The 21,216-nt window shown below is 47.4% G+C and overlaps 1 protein-coding gene and 3 non-coding genes across 4 annotated transcripts; all 4 read left to right on the forward strand.

Annotated features, from left to right (window-relative positions):
• Positions 1-541: 541 nt before the first annotated feature.
• RPSA (ribosomal protein SA) lies at positions 542-20,189 on the forward strand. The gene is made up of 8 exons (XM_085601116.1): positions 542-658; positions 3,102-3,268; positions 3,707-3,825; positions 4,348-4,593; positions 4,899-5,027; positions 5,110-5,269; positions 5,586-5,624; positions 20,037-20,189. The coding sequence occupies exons 2-8, from the start codon at positions 3,136-3,138 to the stop codon at positions 20,132-20,134; spliced, it is 924 nt and encodes a 307-aa protein (XP_085457242.1). The 5' UTR covers positions 542-658; positions 3,102-3,135; the 3' UTR covers positions 20,135-20,189.
• Positions 3,458-3,611, forward strand: LOC146833360 (small nucleolar RNA SNORA62/SNORA6 family). The gene has a single exon (XR_014960955.1). It is a non-coding gene; the product is annotated as a small nucleolar RNA SNORA62/SNORA6 family (small nucleolar RNA).
• Positions 4,036-4,189, forward strand: LOC146833361 (small nucleolar RNA SNORA62/SNORA6 family). Its single transcript, XR_014960957.1, has one exon. It is a non-coding gene; the product is annotated as a small nucleolar RNA SNORA62/SNORA6 family (small nucleolar RNA).
• LOC146833362 (small nucleolar RNA SNORA62/SNORA6 family) lies at positions 4,656-4,807 on the forward strand. The gene has a single exon (XR_014960954.1). It is a non-coding gene; the product is annotated as a small nucleolar RNA SNORA62/SNORA6 family (small nucleolar RNA).
• Positions 20,190-21,216: the final 1,027 nt, after the last annotated feature.

Below are 21,216 nucleotides of genomic sequence, written 5' to 3' on the forward strand. Positions count from 1 at the left end.
GGGGTGGGGGGGGGCGGCGCTTGGGCCTGATTGCGATCCCAATCCGCCCCTGCTTGAATGCTACACTAGCCCGTGTGGTTTTTCACCAGTTTCCCGCCTGAATAGGGCTGTTGGCGCGTATTCAAAATTAAGATTAGATTTCACGGTCTAAAGGATGTGGCCTAATGGCCAGAGCTGCAGATTCAGGAACTAAGGAAACACATTCAAGTTTCGGTGTTTGCTCAACAACCTGTGATTGTGGTTAAATCAATTAATCCAACTGTGCCTGGAAAAAAATTTGATTGTGTCTATAGAACGTAGCCGGTGCTCATGTAAAGCTCTCGGATCGAGTCGCGTTATATATAAACTGCAAAAAGAAAAAGTCCGCTCTCCTTCCTGTTTCTTTAAACATCAAGGAACCGTCTCAGACTTCAGGTTGTCGATTGTAAAGTATTCGTGTGACAATACGGCGGTTTCCCACATAGAGACCTGTATGCTTCCGTCGTCGACGATAGAAAACGGCCCACGCCCGTCCCACAATGATTACCTCACGCCGTTCGTCAACGTAGCTTAACGCGCGCTGCCATTGGCTGCGGCCGGGTGTATGTAAGTGGTGGAAATCTCGCGCACGTTCTTTCTGTGCTTAGCTATCGGTGGCTCCATACGGCTTTGATTCGAAGTAAGTGCTTCGGCGATGAGGGGGTGCGGTGGCTGCGGTCCGCGCCTATCTAGCCATGCTAGGGTTACCTTCGCAGCGGCTCCAGCCGACCTGTTTAGAGCTTCGTGTAAAGTTGCGCTCATATCGAAATCCATTGAAATAGTGTTTGAGTGCCGCAGTGTCCACCCACGAAAGTGACTTGGGACTGCTACTACGATAGCTCAGCACTTTAAAATGTGCTTTGAGTCGTTATGCAATGGATATTGGGAGGCTGGGTTGACGACGAATGGTAAAGTGAACGGTCCTGGGATCCTTCAACAAAACATTTGTCTGATTACCACTTGTCTAAGGAGCTCTTGTACGACAATCGTTTTGACAGTGATGAAAGCCAGAAGTTGAGATGGTTTGGAATAGCTGGTGACCTAATGGGATTCGATGTGTTTGTCAAGGGGTTTAAAAAAAATATATATAGATATAAAACAGTGAAGGTTGATGTCCCCAAACACACACGAGATCTGAGTGTTGCAGCGTTAATGATAGCGAGGTTTACGTTATGTATGTTTCTAGATCGTGGGTGCAGAGATTAATCATAAACATTAGGATGTCCCAACGCTGTTCCAATTTTTGAAGTCTAGACTATACGGAATTGTATATCACTTTCGATAATCCTCCAGAATCAAGCAGTTAGTTTGACTACTCTGGCTTTGTGTTTGTCTTTTACCCTTTTTAGTGCTCCGCCGCCTTTTGGATACGTTGTTGACATAGAAATATCTTAGACTTGCATATGCCACTCAAAATCTAGAGCTGGAAAAAGTGTTTTTATTGGCGCCTATATAGAATCCAGTTATGTATAGCTGCCGGCCATTAGCATGAATTACTGGGTTCTATACAAGTAATTTAATACTATGATGTAGCAGCAGTGATCCTGTTACCCCCTGTTTCTAATTAGCAATGGAACTCCAGACTGTGTTGTCTGAGCAGCGCTGGAGGGCAGGCTGCGCGGCTGTTAAATGGAAGGCATATTGTGGTTAGGGTTTATGTTCTCCATTTCAAGACAGGTGATGCCGCGTTATGAATGTGTAGTATGCTGTAATTTCTTGTAACTCCAACCTTAAATATACTTTTAAGTTACCAACAACGAACGGACATTCTTTTTTGTTCAATACAGAATGTCTGCCAGCATCCCTGCATAGCAGTTAAATAGCAGCAAATAACTTCAGAGCTATACATAACACTGCAGCTGGGTAAAAAGTGAATAACTGCAACGTTATTCACCTCCGGGTTCTGGGTGGGATATAACTAATTTTATAAATACTCCTGTTATTCACATTTACTCTAGCTATAATTCTGTGCTACGCATGTATCTCACCAAGCCCCACCAGCGCGAATGCCAGATTCAGAATCCAGTGTTTGATTCTACTGTGTAGCAACAGTAGTTAAAAGCTGGTAGCCATTGTTGCTGCTTCGTGAACGAATTCCAGGCTGCCCTGGCAGGGATATAATAGAACCAGCCAGTGCAGCGCTGGCAAAGCACACGAGTGAACAGAAATGAATAGTGTGGTGAGGGTGGGGTGCATGAGACCAGGTTTTTTCTTGCAATAGGGAGGCGAGCCCATGTTATGTATTCCCCCCTCTCATTGCTGTCCCTATATAGTGTTTGAAGCGAGGGCAGGTGATTTTGCTGTGCCATACAATACACTCTGAATAGACTGAGGTGTCCTGCAATCTGAGGGTATGTCCTGCCATATGGTCAATTTGGAAACGTTTGCCAACTGCTAGTGGTTTAACGACTATTGACTGTTATTTGAGGCAGGGTTGGCCGTGACATCGCTCGACTGTCTCCCAAAATTCGGGCTGAACCCTTCCGTCGCTTGGCTGTCTAGCCCTGACCACTTTAATTGTTAGCTGCATTGATTCACCGTCTCTGGATTTTTCTTTTTTTTTCAGTTATTTTTGCCCAACACCTGCAGTTGCTTCGCTGTCCTATTTGACTTTGAGTCCATTGTATTGCTTGATTCTGGGCACTGGCACAGACAGCTCGTTGCCGGAATGTCCCCGAACCACAGGGGGAACCCTCATTGATCGACTGTCCCTAGGCATGCTTGAACATCCTATGGTTGACAGGTCCTGGTTGCTCATGTTGATTGCCCCTATCTCCTTGTCATGGCGCGACTGTCACTATTTCACATTAGTCTGTGTGCTGTTGCTGTTAAGGAGGCTTGCGTTTCGCGACTGACCCATTGCTGCTTAAGGTGTATAGTTGGATTACTCGAGGTGTTTGCTTGTTGAACAGTGTTCTGCTGTTCAAGTTAAGCCTGGTTACTTTACTATCCCTTTCCGTGGGTGTTGACGCGGTGACCTGTTTGACATTCTCCACTCTTGGTTTCAACTTCATGCATGTCCTGCAGCGGCCCTGTAGGTTTGCCAGATTTCCTTAGGCTCAACGTGCCTTTTTTCCTTTCAGGTTCCCTGTCGTTGCTACATAAAGGGAATTCACAATGTCCGGAGGCATCGATGTCCTGCAGATGAAGGAGGAGGATGTCCTGAAGTTCCTCGCTGCCGGGACCCACCTGGGAGGCACCAACTTAGACTTCCAGATGGAGCAGTACATTTACAAGAGGAAAAGTGATGGTGAGCTGACCGGTCCCAACGCTTGTGGGTGGAGGAGGCGGTGATGTCAGTGGGCATGAATGGGACTGTCTTCAAGGCTGATGGGTGACTTGTTTCAGGCGGATACAGGGTAGGTTTGTGGGTTTTCTGTGTGGAGCTCGAATGGCAGAAGGGCTCTGAGGGGTTTGAAGTGGGGAGAGGCGGGGCAAGGGTGCACACTTTTAAAGCTCAGTGCTGAGGCTCCTTTGGGAGTTGGTGAACTCTGGGTGTCGGACGTGTGCTACAGTATGCTGGCAAGGATTTCGCTAACACCATCAGAGCTCTGCTCGATGAATGGGGTTTGATAGTAACCTCTGCCACAATGCATCTTTCCAAGGTGGTCTGCTTTGTTCCATTTTGTAATCTCATTGCTTAGGGTGCTCTGTCGAATATCGGCTAACTGTAGTGTCCTTTCTGTAGGAATTTACATCATAAACTTAAAACGCACTTGGGAGAAGATGCTGCTGGCTGCCCGTGCCATTGTCGCCATTGAAAACCCAGCGGACGTGTGCGTCATCTCGTCCAGAAACACTGGGCAGGTAAGGGCTGTCACGTGATATGCAATACAGTCAACATATTGGCTATTCTGCGGCCAATGTCTCCGAGGTGTGCGGCCTGTGGCTCTACAGAAGGAAAAGTTGTCTTGGAGAGGTTGGGTTGTGATATTGTGATGTGTACTGCAGGGGCAAAATGCCCAGAAGGTGGGTTGTTATCGATGAGCTGTTGAAAGGGTGGTTTATTTTGTAGGCGATGCACACTTTTAAAGCTCAGTGCTGAGGCTCCTTTGGGAGTTGGTGAACTCTGGGTGTCGGACGTGTGCTACAGTATCCTGGCAAGGATTTCGCTAACACCATCAGAGCTCTGCTCGATGAATGGGGTTTGATAGTGACCTCTGCCACATCTTGTACTGTAACTTTATGTACTGCTACAAAGCTATGATAAAAAATGTTTTTACTCTGCCTTCACTGTTAGGTGCCCAAAAACCGATGTTTAGTCTTCTACGCTATATTCTTTCATATCCCATGCTGACCAGCTAGTCTAATTCTAGTCTCTTCTTGTAGCGTGCTGTACTTAAGTTTGCATCGTCTTGCGGCGCTACCCCCATTGCCGGCCGCTTCACCCCTGGAACCTTCACCAACCAGATCCAGGCGGCTTTCCGAGAACCCCGCCTCCTGGTGGTGACGGACCCGCGAGCTGACCACCAGCCGCTCACCGAGGCCTCCTACGTCAACATCCCCACCATCGCTCTGTGCAACACGGACTCGCCCCTGCGCTACGTTGACATCGCCATCCCCTGCAACAACAAGGTGAGCAGTGAGTGCACACAGCTCCCATTCTCTCTTCGGCACGCCTGTTCTCAAATGTTGTTCCTGCACACTGTTAGAACTCGGAGATGAAGCCTTTGTGGCTGATGAACTCCGAGTGTAGGTTGTGTGCTACAGTAACCTGGCCGGTTTTCGCTAACGCCACAAGGGCCTGTGGCCCTATGAATGGAGTTTGATAGTAATCCTGGCCACATTCTCCCCCATCTTTTTGCGAGATTGTGTTTTTTATCCATGTTCAACAGTTGTTCCGTGTCTCCTTTTTTAACTCCATCCTCTCACTGTTTTAGGGAGCCCACTCTGTCGGTCTGATGTGGTGGATGCTGGCACGTGAAGTGCTGCGCATGCGCGGCACAATCTCCCGCGAGCACCCGTGGGAAGTGATGCCTGATCTGTACTTCTACCGTGACCCGGAGGAGGTGAGGGACTGCAGGATAGCTGTAATGTGGGTCTGCTGGGCTGCTAGGTACGGCGGCTAATACTTTCATTTTGCCCGTGCAGATTGAAAAGGAAGAACAGGCAGCAGCAGAGAAGGCCGTCACCAAGGAGGAGTTCCAGGGAGAGTGGACCGCGCCTGTACCCGACTTTCCCCAGCCCGAGGTGGCTGACTGGTCCGAAGGAGTGCAGGTGCCCTCTGTGCCCATCCAGCAGTTCCCTGCCGGTGAGTTGGGCCATTTATTGACTCATGTTCTTTGTCCCAAATCAGACATCAGGAAGTTAAGAAAAAAGGTGAATTCTCGTAAGCTTCCCGTGGATGCTGTTACACATGCTTTGGTCCCCGTTAGTCACTTAAAGGCAGTGTGACCTAGTGAATGCGTAGTTTTGTTCTGTTGTAGTGGGAAGGAGCGTTGGCTATGTCCAGTCTACTGAATATTCAGTTGTCTGGACAATTGCTTTGCAATGTTTATGCATGGCCGCTGGTCCTTGGGTTTGTCTTCTTGTGCCAATAACATGTGAGTACTTGCTTTTCTTTTCAGAACGTACAGACATCGCCATTACCCCAAAAGCACCTCAAGGTAAGAATTCTGCAGCCTCGCTAAACATGGTGTTAATCGATTTGATGGTCTAAGTGGAGGTTCTCCTTGGTCGTGGGCATGTGCTCTTATTTGGGGCTTTCTAGGATTATTGTTGCTGTGGTCTGGAGTGGGCTGAGTCTTTCAGGGGTTGAAAAGTCGACACTTGTTTATTCGTAGCACTAAAGGAAGATGCCATAGCAGCAGCCTGAACCACGGGTCGGGAGAACATGTTTGTTAAGGTAGCAAATGCCTTTAGCTATTCTGCAGTTGTAGCCTTTTATAGATACAAACCCCAATATTTCCAGCCATGGCATAATTGGAGGCTTATATCAGAGTTCTGGTAAAAGAATGCTGCTGTAATTGGTTAACTCACTGGGTTGTTCCAAAGGCACTTATATTTTATTCCAGGAATATTAGATTATTGTAGCATCCTCCCTAGGCTGGTTTGAATGGGTTAGATTTTAACAGCCTGGAAAATAGAAATGCATCGCAATTAAAATGCGTCAACAATTTTGCTTTATCTCGGGTCTCCATTTTAAGACCCTGTTAAGGGGGAGGCATAGGGCATGTGGAGGCCTCTGGGCTCCAACGTGGTGATTCACCATTGTCCGTGAGGTCTGTGGCTCTGCAAACGGGGTCAAGTCGTGCCCCTTCCACACTCTACTCTGGATTGCAAGAGTGAGCAGTCGCAGGCTTGTCTGGGAGGGGTTGTGTTGAGTGCACTCGACGCTCGGCCAGCAGACACAACTTCAATGCCCGGTCAAGCATTTGAAGTAATTTTTGATTTGGAAACTAAGAACTATACAATTAATTGCGACATGTCCCTTACTTATGGCGATATACCCACTGACCTCCCCTTAACCCCCCTGCTAAACCATCTACAGACGACCCCCTAATTGTGTATTGTGATGGTTTTCACAGCAAATAAGCACTGGAGTGCCCACATCCCAGGGTGTGAAGACCCCATTTAGGTAAATGCCCGCTTTACCAAAGTGAGGCTGTCTGCACCTGGGGGGTTGTATCCTTCTCTGAAGCAGAAACCTGGGAAAGATGAGAGCAATGACTGACCTTGAAACTACGGAAGTTAGACTTCTCTCACTCCTACCATCCAGTCAATAGCAATTCTCTGGAAGAACTAATCTACCTTGATAACAGAATTCCTCTTGCAAGTTCTAGTAATCCTCATTATATTCTCTTCCCTTCAAAGCCTTGCTTTACAACGCCAGGCTACAGGAATGCTGTCTGCACTTCCATTGTTTTGAGAAGGTGTCCTTCCGCATCCCCCATCTTGTGCTCTGCCAAACCAGGGGCGTCTAAAATGGGTGCCTCTTACCTCTATATTCAGGCTCACTCTCTCAGCCCTACAGTTGCACGTGTTCTACGCACACCCCACATACTCCTGATATACAAAAGGTCTGGCCACCATCTCAAGTATGTAGGCTGCCATGATTTGTGCTACAGTAGCGTAGGCCTACCTCTGCGCTCTAGTAGGACACATTTGGCATGCCCTTCTAGGTCGTATGAGGAGCCCAGCACATCTACTTAGGAACAGGTATAGGCCTCTGCACACAGGCTTAAATTATCTTAATACTATGGCCAAAATAGATCCTTTACCTGCAGTCGGGCAGGAACAGGACTATGTTGGGGAAATGACTCCAATACCCGCTGTATTGCAATGTTGTCCTTGTGGCTAACTGTGCAATATATAAATACTTTAAATGTGTATATAGATGGGTACACATTGGCCTGATGTATATTATCTCACTCCTGTTTTCTGGGGAAGTTTTGACTTGAGCCTCAGTTCGTCTTAGAGTAGCTAGTGTTTTCTGGGTTAATTCAGATATTGTGCTGCTGCATATCTAATTTATTGAGCCAGTTCTGGTTTTGTAGAGTTAATGGACTTCATGAGCCTGGTCTGTTCTAAAACAAAAGGCCTGGATGTTCACTTTAAACTGCGGACAAAGGTGGAAGGCCATATGCGTCTGTAATCGCTGCTCCTTCGATTCGAGGCTCCGTGGTTGAACGGAACAAGCTATGCTCTTAAATTTGTCTTCCCTCAGGATCTAATAAGAGCTATTGGGATGGTGTCTTAACAAGTTCAAGTTTCAAAAGCTTTATTCGACAGCATGTCATAAAAGCAAATACATCCTAACCTTTTCACAAATACTAAGCTAAAATACAATATTTAAAAATACATTAAATCATGATGCTGGCGAATAGCATTGAGTAAAAACATCAAAGGATAAAATTCTTTTAAAAGATCAAATATTGAATAAAAAAATTAATTAGACATTTCTTGGTATCAAGCATTCACAGACCAGTTTCAAGGGATTTCAGGGCACGAAGACGTAATATCCATGCCCACCCCAGAAATTTTGCAACCGCAATAGCCAAACAGGGGGTGCAATCAGATTCAATGATTCTTAGGGCTTCCTTGTAGCTACGTGTTCCCAAGTTTGAACATACTGGCTTTAACTACCTAAGGCGAGGGGCGATATATAATGGACACACAAACAAGTGACCTGTATCCTCAATCAAGTCTAAACAATAATGGCATGTTCGAGGCATATGAGCTGCAGATTGTACACTTAGCATAGGTCGCCATCTGGTGTTGGGCCCGGATGTTTGCAGTTTGTTTTTCTTCTTGGACCGTCTTTGGAAGTCACGAGTTTGGTGACTCCTCCTTCGGTCCGTACTGCGCATGGGCTTCGGCTCCATCCTCAGATTGTTTTTTTCCGCCATCGGGCTCGGATGTGATACTTCGTACTCCGGCTTCGAACTTCTACGGTTCCAGCCTCGACGGAAAATCCTCGATTCTTCGAGTTCCTTCATCATCTTCATCTCTCGAAGCGGCACTTTTTCCATCCCGTACATCGACACCGGCCTTCGGGCCCTCCGCGACTCCGGTCCCGGCCGATGGAAAGGACTCCGTTTAAAAAGTGCCCAAAATGTGGGTCTAAATTTCCCCACACCGACCTCCATCAGGTGTGTAACCTTTGCCTCTCTCCGGAACACGAGGCTCGAGACTGCCCCGCCTGCAAGTCTTTTCGATCGAAGAAAACGATCCGAGATCGAAGGGCTCGACGCACCATGGCGCACTCATCCTCGACAGCTCCACCGGACATCTTCGGAGACGACGCCGAAGCTTCGGGGCAGACACACACCGAACTGGGAGAAGACATCGTCAGCGCTTCCGAGGCCGACGACTCCGACCTGGAGGACGTAACACCAGGACAGCGGGCCGTGAGTACAATGCCCCCTCCCAGCCCCGCACCGAAAACCAAAGAGACTCCGGTTACTCCCTCGCCTGCCGGCCTGGGCAAAACCAAAACCAAAGCCTCGATCACCCCACCTTCGGGCCCGGTGTCGAAGCACTCAAAGTCTCACGGCAGCTCGGGATCGAGCCAGCCGACGCCCGGTGCCGATAAACACCACTCGGCACCGAAGCCTGCAAAATCCAGCTCGACTCCGAAACCACCGGTGCCGAAGCCTGGACACTCGGCGCCGACCAAACACAAACAGAAATCGGTCGGCACCGACGCTCCGGCGCCGAAACAGCATTCGACGCCGAAACACACGGAGACCTCCAAAAAGCAGGGCGTACACAGAACATCGAAACCTCCGGTTCCGAAATCGCCGGTGCCGACAGACGACTCGGCGCCATTGGCTCTGTTTACACCAGACCCTTTACAAAAGACTTTGTCCAGAGATCCAAAGACTGGCCTTTTGACTGTGATTACTAAGAAGCGTCGCCTTGAGGCTCCGGCTCCTCCTCCTCCACCCAAAAAGAGGGACTCAGCTACTTCTCCCCTTAGAGTACCCTCCCCACTGCCACCCCCCCTCCCACCACCACCCCCTCCACCTTTACCTCACTACGATCCGGCCCCATCCCCAGACCCGGATGACGGGGACCCGGACAATGACCCAGGGGACGCCCCAATGGATCCCACTCCACCAGGGACCCCAGATCCATGGGAGGATTATAATAACCCTGATGTACCCAATGTACCTCAAGACGACCTATACCCATCAAGGCCCTCTCCTCCAGAGGACTCTTTAGGGTTTCACCATTTAGTGCAGAGAGCAGCACACTACCATGGGGTGGACATGCACACGGAACCAGTGGAAGAAGACTTCCTACTGGATACATTTGATTTACAAGATCGTTCCACTGCTATTTTACCCATGCTTAAGGGTGTCACCAAGCACGCTACAGAGGTATTCAAAGACCCTGTCAGAGCCAGAGTACTAAACCCTAGAATAGAGAAGAAGTACAAGGCGGCACCCACAGACCCTGCATACATCAAGGGCCCTGCTCCTCTAGATTCCCTAGTTGTCTCCACAGCTAGAAAGCGGGCTAACTCCCAATCCTCAGGAGATGCCCCACCACCAGACAAGGAATCTAAACTTCTGGACGCGTCTGGTAAACGCACCGCCTACCAGGCTGCAAACATGTGGCGCATTGCAAATACACAAGCACTGCTTGCGCGATATGATAGAGCACACTATGATGAATTAGAGGCTCTTATGCAGCACCTTCCAGAGAAATACAAACGCCAAGCTCATGACCTGATACAGGAGGGCAAACTAATCACAAACACCTCCATTAAGTGTGCCCTCGATGCAGCAGACACTGCTTCTAGAGCCATAAACACCAGTGTCCTGCTTCGCCGCCATGCCTGGCTCAGGATATCAGGGTTCAAGCCTGAGGTCCAGACATCAATACTTAATCACACCTTTGACCAGCAAACACTCTTTGGCCCAAAGGTAGACGAAGCGCTCGAAAAAATGAAGAAAGATACAGACACAGCGAAGTCTATGGGAGCGCTCCAGACCCAAGCCTCTAAGCGTTCCTTTCGACGCTCGTCCTTTCGTGGCACAGGTAGAGGCTCCTCCACCGATAATGCCTCTACCTCCTACAAATCCCCTCCTCAAAATACCTTTTCAAAGGGCAACCAAAGAGGTGGTTACAGAGGCAACAACAATAAGGGCAGGGGCAAAACCAACAATACCCGTTCTGCCACCCCACCCGCACAATGACTCCCCTTCGCTCCCCCCAGACCATTCCACTCCGGTCGGGGGCAGACTACAAGATTTTATCCACGTATGGGAGTCCATAACATCGGACAAATGGGTGACCCAAATCATTCGGTCAGGGTACTGCCTCGAGCTAACATCTACCCCACCCAATATCCCACCAAGGCACCGTCCAATGTCCCAAGAGCATTCCACACTGCTCAAACAGGAGGTACTCTCGCTCCTCCAGAAACACGCCATAGAGCAGGTACCCGACAATCAACGAAATCTAGGGGTCTACTCCCTATATTTCTTAATCCCAAAGAAAGACGAGACCCTCAGACCCATTCTGGATCTCCGGCCTCTAAATGCCTACATACATTCAGACCACTTTCACATGGTCACCTTACAACAAGTCCTCCCACTCCTCTGCCAGGGAGACTTTCTCACAACACTGGATCTGAAAGACGCGTACTTTCACATTCCAATACACCCCTCTCACAGAAAATACCTCAGGTTCGTGGTGGACGGGCAACATTACCAATTCAAGGTTCTCCCCTTCGGGGTCACCACTGCACCACGGGTGTTTACCAAATGCCTAGCAGTAGTAGCAGCACACCTCAGACGTCAACATGTTCACGTCTTCCCTTACTTAGACGACTGGCTCATAAAAGCCGCGTCCTACCACCAATGCGTGCAACATACAAACAGCACCATCCAACTGCTTCATCAGCTAGGCTTCACGGTGAACTACCAAAAGTCCCACCTCATACCATCTCACACAAAGCAATATCTCGGGGCCACCATAGACACCTCAAAAGGTATTGCCTATCCAAACTCAGCCAGAATCACAAGCATTCTAGCCTTACGCAAAATATTCCTTCCTCAACACTCTCTACCAGCAAGAGTGTTTATGAAGCTCATAGGGATGATGGCGTCTTGCATCTTCATAGTGCCCCATGCAAGACTCCACATGCGTCCACTTCAAGAGTGCCTAGCACAACAGTGGAACCAGGCCCAGGGTCAGCTGACGGATCTGGTGTTGGTGGACGGCCGCACACATCACTCTCTGCAGTGGTGGAACACCACAAACCTTTCCAAGGGACGGCCGTTCCTGGACCCGGTTCCCCAAGTGACTCTAACAGCGGACGCATCGCTCTCCGGCTGGGGAGCGCACCTCTTACACCTCACAATGCAAGGTCTATGGACGCCACAGCAAAAAACGCTCCACATCAACCATCTGGAGCTTTTGGCGATCTTTCTAGCCCTAAAATCTTTCCAAAAGCAGATTTCAGGCAAAGCAGTCCTCATTCGCACAGACAACATGACTGCGATGTATTATATACAGAAACAGGGGGGGACACACTCTCCCCAGCTCTCCCGCTTAGCCCAGAGCATATGGAGATGGGCAATTCCCCAAAACATTTTTCTCCTGGCACAACATGTTCCAGGCGTACAAAACACCATAGCAGATCTGCTCAGCAGACAGACTCAACAACTACACGAATGGGAACTGCATCCACAAGTTCTTCACCCATTCTTCCGACAGTGGGGGCATCCTCAAATAGACCTCTTCGCCACCCACGAAAACAAAAAATGCCCAAGCTTCGCCGCCAGATACCCACACCCATTGTCCAAGGGCAATGCGATATGGATGAACTGGTCAGGCAGATTTGCATACGCCTTTCCACCTCTCCCACTAATTCCATTAGTGGTCAGGAAACTACAACAGCACTCCCTCACACTCATTCTGGTAGCTCCGACGTGGGCCAGACAGCCGTGGTACACCACGCTACTACAACTATCAGTGGTACCACATCAAAAACTGCACCTTTCCCCATGCCTCCTAACCCAGAACCATGGAGAAATCAGGCACCCGGACCCAGCTCAGCTCAACCTGGCGATCTGGCTCCTGAAATCTTAGAATTCGGGTACCTTAACCTTCCCCCTGATTGCATGAACATCATCATGGAAGCCAGACGTCCTACCACTAGAGCATGCTATGCCGCAAAGTGGAAAAGATTTGTAATGTACTGCCGTAACAATACAATCAACCCTCTAGATGCATCCATACAACACATCATATGCTATCTGCTCCATCTTCACAGGTGTAACCTGGCGTATTCATCCATACGCCTACACCTAGCAGCGATCGCTGCCTATCTACAAAACAGACAGCATTTGTCACTCTTCAGAGTGCCCGCTATTAAAGCCTTCATGGAAGGCCTCAAACGAGTAATTCCTCCCAGGGCACCACCCTCCCCTGTATGGAATCTAAATTTGGTCCTTACACGACTAATGGGTCCGCCCTTCGAACCAATGCACAAATGTGAGCTACAATTTCTCACCTGGAAAACAGCTTTCCTTGTAGCTATCACTTCCCTTAGAAGGGTTGGTGAAATACAAGCGTTCACCATACAGGAACCTTACATACAAATGCATCACAGCAAGGTCATACTTCGAACTAATCCGAAGTTCCTGCCCAAAGTCATTACCCCCTTCCACCTCAATCAATCAGTGGAATTACCTGTCTTCTTTTCGCAACCCCAATCTGTTGCGGAAAGGGCCTTACACACACTAGATGTGAAAAGAGCGTTGCTATATTACATACAAAGAACGCAACCCTTCAGGAAGACCAAACAGTTGTTCGTTTCCTTTTCTCCACCACATAAAGGCAACCCCATCTCAAAATCAGGGATAGCTAGGTGGATTGTAAAATGCATACAAATTTGCTATCAGAAGGCAAAGAGAACATTATCTGTTCCCCCTAAAGCCCACTCTACAAGAAAGTTAGGGGCTTCTATGGCTTTTCTAGGGAATATACCCTTAGATGACATATGCAAGGCAGCCACATGGTCTACACCGCACACATTCACAAAACACTACTGTGTAGATGTGCATTCCCAGCAGCAAGCTAGGGTGGGCCAGGCTGTACTAAAAACACTCTTTCAAACAGCTGCAACGGATACCGGTGGTCGCCGCTAAGGTTGGGTACTGCTATATAATCTATGCTAAGTGTACAATCTGCAGCTCATATGCCTCGAACGGAATATGCTACTTACCAGTATGCATCTGTTCTTGGCATGTAGAGCTGCAGAGTTGTACACGCCCACCCGCCTCCCCGGCTACCTGTATCCGTTCCAGTCCATCTTATTTAGATACAACACACATGAGTTTCTCACTGTTATTACTACGCTCCATCATTTCCCTGTTGGCGAAAAACAATCTGAGGATGGAGCCGAAGCCCATGCGCAGTACGGACCGAAGGAGGAGTCACCAAACTCGTGACTTCCAAAGACGGTCCAAGAAGAAAAACAAACTGCAAACATCCGGGCCCAACACCAGATGGCGACCTATGCTAAGTGTACAACTCTGCAGCTCTACATGCCAAGAACAGATGCATACTGGTAAGTAGCATATTCCTTATCATCCTGGGAAGATGACCATCTATGGGTAAAAGCTTTTACAGGGAGAGACCCAATTCTAAACTGGAAATAGTTTCCTGTCCATGGGCCTCTCTATGATGTCCCAAAATGCCTCACAAGATGGTAAAGATTTAATATAAAAAAAAGACCAGTCAAGTTGGAATCTTGGCCTGCACTAGAGGCAGATGTCAAGGTCATATCCCAGTACACTTTCTTGAGGATTGGCTTTGATGGAAGACTTGAACCGTTTGGGTCATTCCATAAGTGCCCTAACCCAATTTTATAAGCAAATCCTTAATTCCTTTAAGCCATAAGATGGAATGAAAACGGTCAGCCCTAATAATATCTTGCAGGGCGGTGGCGTAGTGTGCTAATTCTGGCGTTGCCATGATCCGCCGCCAATACAGGAGTGGACATAATCGTGCCAGGTCCTCAACTTTTTTCCTGCCTAAATCATATTTTAACGGGATCATTGGGGTACTTTGGGGAACACCTGTTAGGCAACGTAAAAACTTGTTTTCAGCCAACCTTAAGTAATTCAGGTTGGCAAAACCCCATAGTTCCGAGCCATACAAGGAAGCACTAATAACTTTCATGTTATAAATTTCCAGGGCGGGACTAATTGGTTTGGTCAAAGAGGATTTATGTTTAGAAATAATTGCACCTGCTAACTGGTGAAACTTTAGAACAGCCATGTCAATATGGTTTGACCATTTCATATTATTCTGGAGGGATATTCCTAGATATGTAAAAGCCTCAACCTGTTCCAGCGGAATACCATTAAATTTAATAACTCCTCTGAAGTTTTGTCGCTGGTTTAAACACATAAATTTGGTTTTGGAGGTGTTTATCTCAAGGCCCCGTTCTTGGCAGAAATCAGCGAATACATTTAGCGCTTTCTGTAATCCACTTGGAGTTCGCGAGACTAACAACGTGTCATCCGCGAACATGAGAACAGGCACTCGGGACCCTGCCAATATAGGGGCGTCCGTGGGGGAACATCCAAGGTGGTCAACTATCCCATTAATGTACAAGGAGAACAGCGTGGGCGCCAAGACACATCCCTGACGAACACCACGTTCGACAGGAAATGGGTCAGTCACCTCCCCCTGGCTTCCCCATCTAATTTGTGCGTAATTGTTCTCATGTAAGCGGATAAGTAACGTTAGTAGTTCCGGGGCCATTCCTGCTTGAGCGAGGACCCTCCAAAGTTTAGGACGAGGCACCAGGTCAAAAGCTGATCTCAAGTCTATAAAGACCGCGTAACGGGTCCCGTTAGTCAGCTTCACATTCCTCAGGTAGAGAGCTAGAAAATAAAAGACCTGGTCAATAGAGCTAGTGCAAGGTCTAAACCCGGCTTGGTATGGTGATAAAATATTATTTTCTTCAACCCAAGATTGTAACTTTTTTTTTCACTAATCGACCTATTAGTTTTTGTGGTGAGTCTATGAGACTAATAGGTCTATAGTTACTTGGGAGTGATTTGTCCCCTTTTTTAAAAACCGGAATTATTTCCGCCCCTTTCCATGAAGAAGGAATAGGTGCACCCATAGCTATTGAATTGGCTAGCCATTGAAAATATTGACACCAAGATGATCTGTCTGTTAAAAACACATCCGCAGGTATCCCGTCCATTCCAGGAGCTCGGCACACTGTTACACTATCCAAAGCTAAGTTAACTTCTTTAATCGAAAACACCTGCGTTTGGAAATAGATGGTAGGGGGGAGTGAATGCTCTCCTTCGGATGGTACAGAAGCGTACTGTGGTCTAAAGAAATCTACCCATTGGTTTTTTGCCACATTATTTTGGGGAGAAGGTGCAATTCCGCCTCTATCCCACTTTACTATGGCCCAAAATTGTTTTTGATCTTTGGCCAAGCATGCATGTTTCAAATCTTGCCACTGTTCCTCATCCCATTCTTTCTTGGCTACTAACTGCGCTTGTCTATATAGCTTCCTAGCTAGTCTCATCTTCCGTGTTTCTTGATCTCTAAGCTACACTCAAATTCTGGCGAGCTGTTTTACAGGTTTTATTAAACCATCCCTCCTCTGGTGGGTATCCCTTATTGGCTTTTCCAATCCTGGAGGGCTTCATAAAAAACCCTTGAAGTTTTGAAAAAAAGATATTATGGGCCTCAAGCATAGTTAGATGGAAATTTTTATTGGTCGATTGGGAACTTAAATTGGCCACCTCACTAATGGTCGCTTTTCTAAGGTCCTCTAAATTTCCCAACTTCTCTATAAATCTATCCCATTTGACATGTCGCATGTTATTCGATATGACAACGTCCAGGGTAACTTTCTCCCCCCCCAGTTTTGGGTACTCTAAGGCTATTTGGTGATTGTAGTTCCAAACACAGGGGATTATGGTCACTTTCATCCCGTGGGATTATGGACATATCGTTCAGTCTGTTCCAGACTCTGACATCCACCAGGAAATAATCAATACGACTAGAAAACCTGCCATTATCAAACGTACTTGCGCCCTGGCAATCTGACTGGGTACGCCCATTGGCGGCTCTGAGCCCTCTTTCCAGACAGAGTGCTTTAAGTTGAATAGCTGCAGCTGACCATCTCTTAACTGGAGGAAGATCCAGCTGGGGAATACCCCACCTATTATCCTCTTCAACAGCAAGAAACTGATCCTCAGGGCCAAGGGGCTCAAAGGTCGTATTAAAATCTCCTCCTACGATAATTATCATTTCAGGAGGAAGCGCTGCAAGCTGATAATCCAAGACAGTTATCACATCAGACAAGGTTCCTCCAACCAACCCTCGAGCATAAGTATTGAAAATTGCCATACCCTGGTCATTGGGCCAGATGAAATTTAGAGACAAAATATCTTTGGATGAAAGGTTAGGTTGATTGATTTTGCAACATAATGATTGACGTACCCAGATTATTAAACCACCAGATGGTCGACCTTTTGCTTTTTTTCTAGCAGGTATGTGGAAGTTGAGAAATCCAGTGCGAAAGACTGGGACCAGGGACCACGATTCCTGGAATAAAATTATATCAAATTGGTCAACAAAGCTGCACCATACAGTAGAATGCAGCTTGCTGGCTATACCTGCAAGGTTCCAGGATAGAATGGTCAATCCTGAGTTGATTACAGGAGGGCAAGGAAGATCTTTAATCAATGAGCCATGTGTCTCACTAGCTATCCTACCCACATGATCAATATTAGTACATGAAAAACCTGGTGAGACATTTACTAGTGCATCGGGTAATAAACTCGCCCCTCCAGGATTATTGAGGAATGTTAGCCCCAATGATTCAATTGTGTCAACCTGAATTTCTCTGATTACCTACTGCCCCAATATCTCTGGAGCTAACAGGAATTGTAGAGGCGGTCACAGTATTGAACAGTACTATGTTCTTGTTCACTAGATTAGTTTCTCCGTCAAGTCAATCGCATGCATTTAAGTCTGATAGAACCCCAAACCTATTTTCTAGACTAATATTCCACTTACTGGTGGAATCACTCCTGCCCCCTTTACTTAAGGCCGGAATCCACCCTGGTCTCAATGTCACTCGGTGGGCATCTCTGTTTCTCTTGTAGTAGAAATATTTGAGTTAGTGGGGTAATAGCACCCTGTCTTCGTTGAGGGGGGTGTATATTAGCCAAAACATTGGGGAGGACTTCAGGATTAGAAAAATTAAGAACCACACAGTCTCCTTTGAATTTTTTTGGATAGTGCCCTAGCCATTGGACTCTTCTAGCCATAATAATTTCCCCTGCTAGTTTTTGCTCGCCCCAGGGAGACATCTTCATATTGTTTACCAACCAGTGCAAAGATTTACTGATCAAGGAAGATGTAGATTCTGCTTTATCAGCCGACAGAGTAGGGACATTAGCAAGAACCAATGTAAGGGGTTCAGCCTCAGTGATACATTGAAATTGGTCACTTGCCAATGGTAGGACATTATAACTGTCTTTGTTTGCTTTCTGGAGATTTTTATTGGTTCCTGGTTGCTGGAGTGGGGCGTTGGCTATCTAGTTTGCTACAGTACTTAATCCTCCATTAGAGGGCACCCTATTTATGATAGATACATTTGGTGACAAAGGTATTACTCTAGTGACTTCGTTCACTGACCTATTTATTATAGCGTTCAATCTAGCTACCTCTGCCATAAGGTGATCGATTTTAACTACCAATGGTGTGATAATACTTTCTGTTTTGGTATCTATCATATTTACGATCTTCGCAGAGAGCTCGATCTCAGGATCTTTGTTAACAAGCGGCCTTACTACATCTTCTTTATTCGCGCTTTTGTTTGCAGTGGTTACCCTTTTCCTCCCAAAACGAGTCCCATTATTTTTAATCTGGGATTTTCTACACGCTCTAACTACCCTGGTTCTCAGAGGAAGGGCAGGAGACTGTGGATCTGCCCCTTCAACAACCTCTACTATATCCAAGACCGGTTTTAATGGCGAATTAAGAGCTAGGGGCACACATGATTCAAAGTTGCCACTATCTAAAATCGCTAAGTCGCTGGAAATGCTACTAATGGCCTGTGAAGGAGAATCCAATGGTAAGCCGGACAAGGGAATCGACGGTGGGGAATTGGGAGAACATGTTAACCCCAGTGACGCCCTCCTATCATTGTTGATTTTGCTAACGATCTGGACCAAGTAGTTGTCCATGGTATTTGTCGTCAAAGGAGTTTTTTGTTTAGACATTATACCACTATACTATAGCACTAACTGGAGTTAAATCAAGTGTTAGTATCACAAAACGTCAATTGACTTCAACAGCAGCAATACCTGTGAAGTCTCAGTCCCAAAGGTAGTGGCACATAAGTGCCGATGTCAATAATGTGGCCCGTCCTCGCTCGCCCTCAGACGGCCCGCCCTCTGCCCGGGCCCAGCCCGGCATCACCCGCGCGCGTCCGCGAGGCGGAAGGGGCTGTCCTCTTTTCAACTCCTCCGGCGCGGGAAGTAGGCAGTGGGTGGAGACACTGGGCAGGCTGGGAATTGTAGTCCGCACCACTCCGCGGCCGCGCGATGTAAAGGCACGGCGGCGGGTGCGACCACAACTGCAGGGCTCTTGGACGGCTCCGCTTCAATATTTCCAGGTAGGCGAGCAGGCAATGAATGGCAGCGTCGCCTCCTACAAATCTCCTACGGCTCAATAATGCTCCCCAGTGGGGGCTGTCCTCTTTTCAACTCCTCCGGCGCGGGAAGCAGGCAGTGGGCGGAGACACTGGGCAGGCTGGGAATTGTAGTCCGCACCACTCCGCGGCCGCGCGATGTAAAGGCACGGCGGCGGGTGCGACCACAACTGCAGGGCTCTTGGACTGCTCCGCTTCAATATTTCCAGGTAGGCGAGCAGGCAATGAATGGCAGCGTCACCTCCTACAAATCTCCTACGGCTTGCAGTGTTAATCCTGAATATGGTCTGTCTGGTGTCCTTGGCTGGCCGTTTGTCTTGGGATGGGTTTCCTAATAGCGAAGAAAGGCCTGCTGCAACCCAGTCCTGAATTGAAATTGTAATCCTGTTGTAGAGAAGTTACTACTTGTGATTGCCTCATGAAGTTACATTTCATCATCTGGAACTGACGTGGCTGTGCAGGGGGCAGTGCTTTGTAGAGGTGGTGTCTGGTAATAAGGTACTGCTGGCTGGAATTTAGCAGGTCATTTGAAAGATTTAAGAGAAGGAATGCATTCAAGGAAAAATTTGGTCACTTGGGTAGAGTGGTGTTACTTGTTTCTCGCTCCTGTGAGTGTGGAAGAAAAGAGATTGGTCTGCACCATTCCTGATAACTTTAGGACGAAACTTTGTATGGGACTGTAAGGAAGGTGCAAGTGTTTGGTGCAGTACGATGTGCCAAAGTTGGAGGGGTGTACATGGAGTGTGGTAGGGTGCATTAAATGATAAATGGGAATAGTTTATCTATTGGAAGTGGAACTTGGTATAGCGTTGGTTGGCCAGTTTTTCCAACTATTCCCTTTCTCTCCTTTGTACAGATGACTGGAGTGCTCAGCCTGCCAGCACCGAAGACTGGTCTGCTGCCCCTACTGCTCAGGCCACAGAGTGGGTTGGGGCACCCACTGAATGGTCGTAAATGTCTATTTCTGGCCATAACATCAGCTCTGAAAATAAACTTTTGAACTTATAAATTTGTCTTGTCTATACAGAAGTTTTTTCACTGCGTTTTTGTTTGGGAGTATATTTATAGGGTGGGATGAAGACAAGCCTTGAGTGCCTTTCTCAGCAATGAATAGTTTCACCAGATCTAGACTTGGAAAATCTATTTTAGTGAGATGTTTAGTTTATCAACTTGAAAACTACGTTTGTGATTAATTGAGGTGCTTGATAAATTGAGTTTGTTTCTGTTAACCAGTCTTATCGCTTGACCAGATCTTGCCTCCATCTAGGTCTGCCAAATCTTGATGAAACCACATTTGAGAGAGCTTAGACAACATTTGCTGTATTGTCGAAGCTAGCAATGAGGTCTGAGATGGAACACCTCACACAAACTTATATTTTTGTCAAGTTTCCGGAGCCTGAATGGCCATTAAGATTATGCTTTAGCAGTAACTGGCCAGACTCGAATCGAAGTAGGGATCCAAAATACAGCTTAATGCCCAACATGCCACCAGAGGGTTATTACCCCTAATATAAACATGAAATGAGTTTTCCTGATGTAGGAATTAAATATTTAAATTCACCAGTCTTTGAATCGAACTGCTCTTACAAAAGAGACAAGGAAGTTCCGACAGATTCCACTACCTAGCAACCCAAACTTGGCTAAAGAATGCAGTTCCAGGGGAGGGGTAGGGCCCAAAGACTTACACCAGGCCCATTTAAGGGCTAGCCTCCCCCCGGCTCCTTTGGTCAACGAAGCAGAACCATTAAGCATGCATGCATATACTAACCTGGAACATAGCAGGACTTGCCTAGAAACTGGATCTTCCAGATTGGGGGTCATTCATTGACCAGCATAAATTATGCATCTGCAAGGGTAGATGTGCACAGAATAGGCTACGTGTCGTATAGTACCTTAGCAGTCCAGGGTGCTAGGGGGAGACCTGGGGGCCTGTGCTCCTGGGTGGGCGTGCACCTTGGGTGCGAGGCCAAACAGACTTCCTCTCCTGACATTGTCTTTCTGTCCTTTCCCACCTTAACTAGAATTGCCTTAATGTT

Source organism: Triturus cristatus, chromosome 4_2, assembly GCF_964204655.1.
Source record: "Triturus cristatus chromosome 4_2, aTriCri1.1, whole genome shotgun sequence".
NCBI classification, from domain to species: Eukaryota; Metazoa; Chordata; class Amphibia; order Caudata; family Salamandridae; genus Triturus; species Triturus cristatus.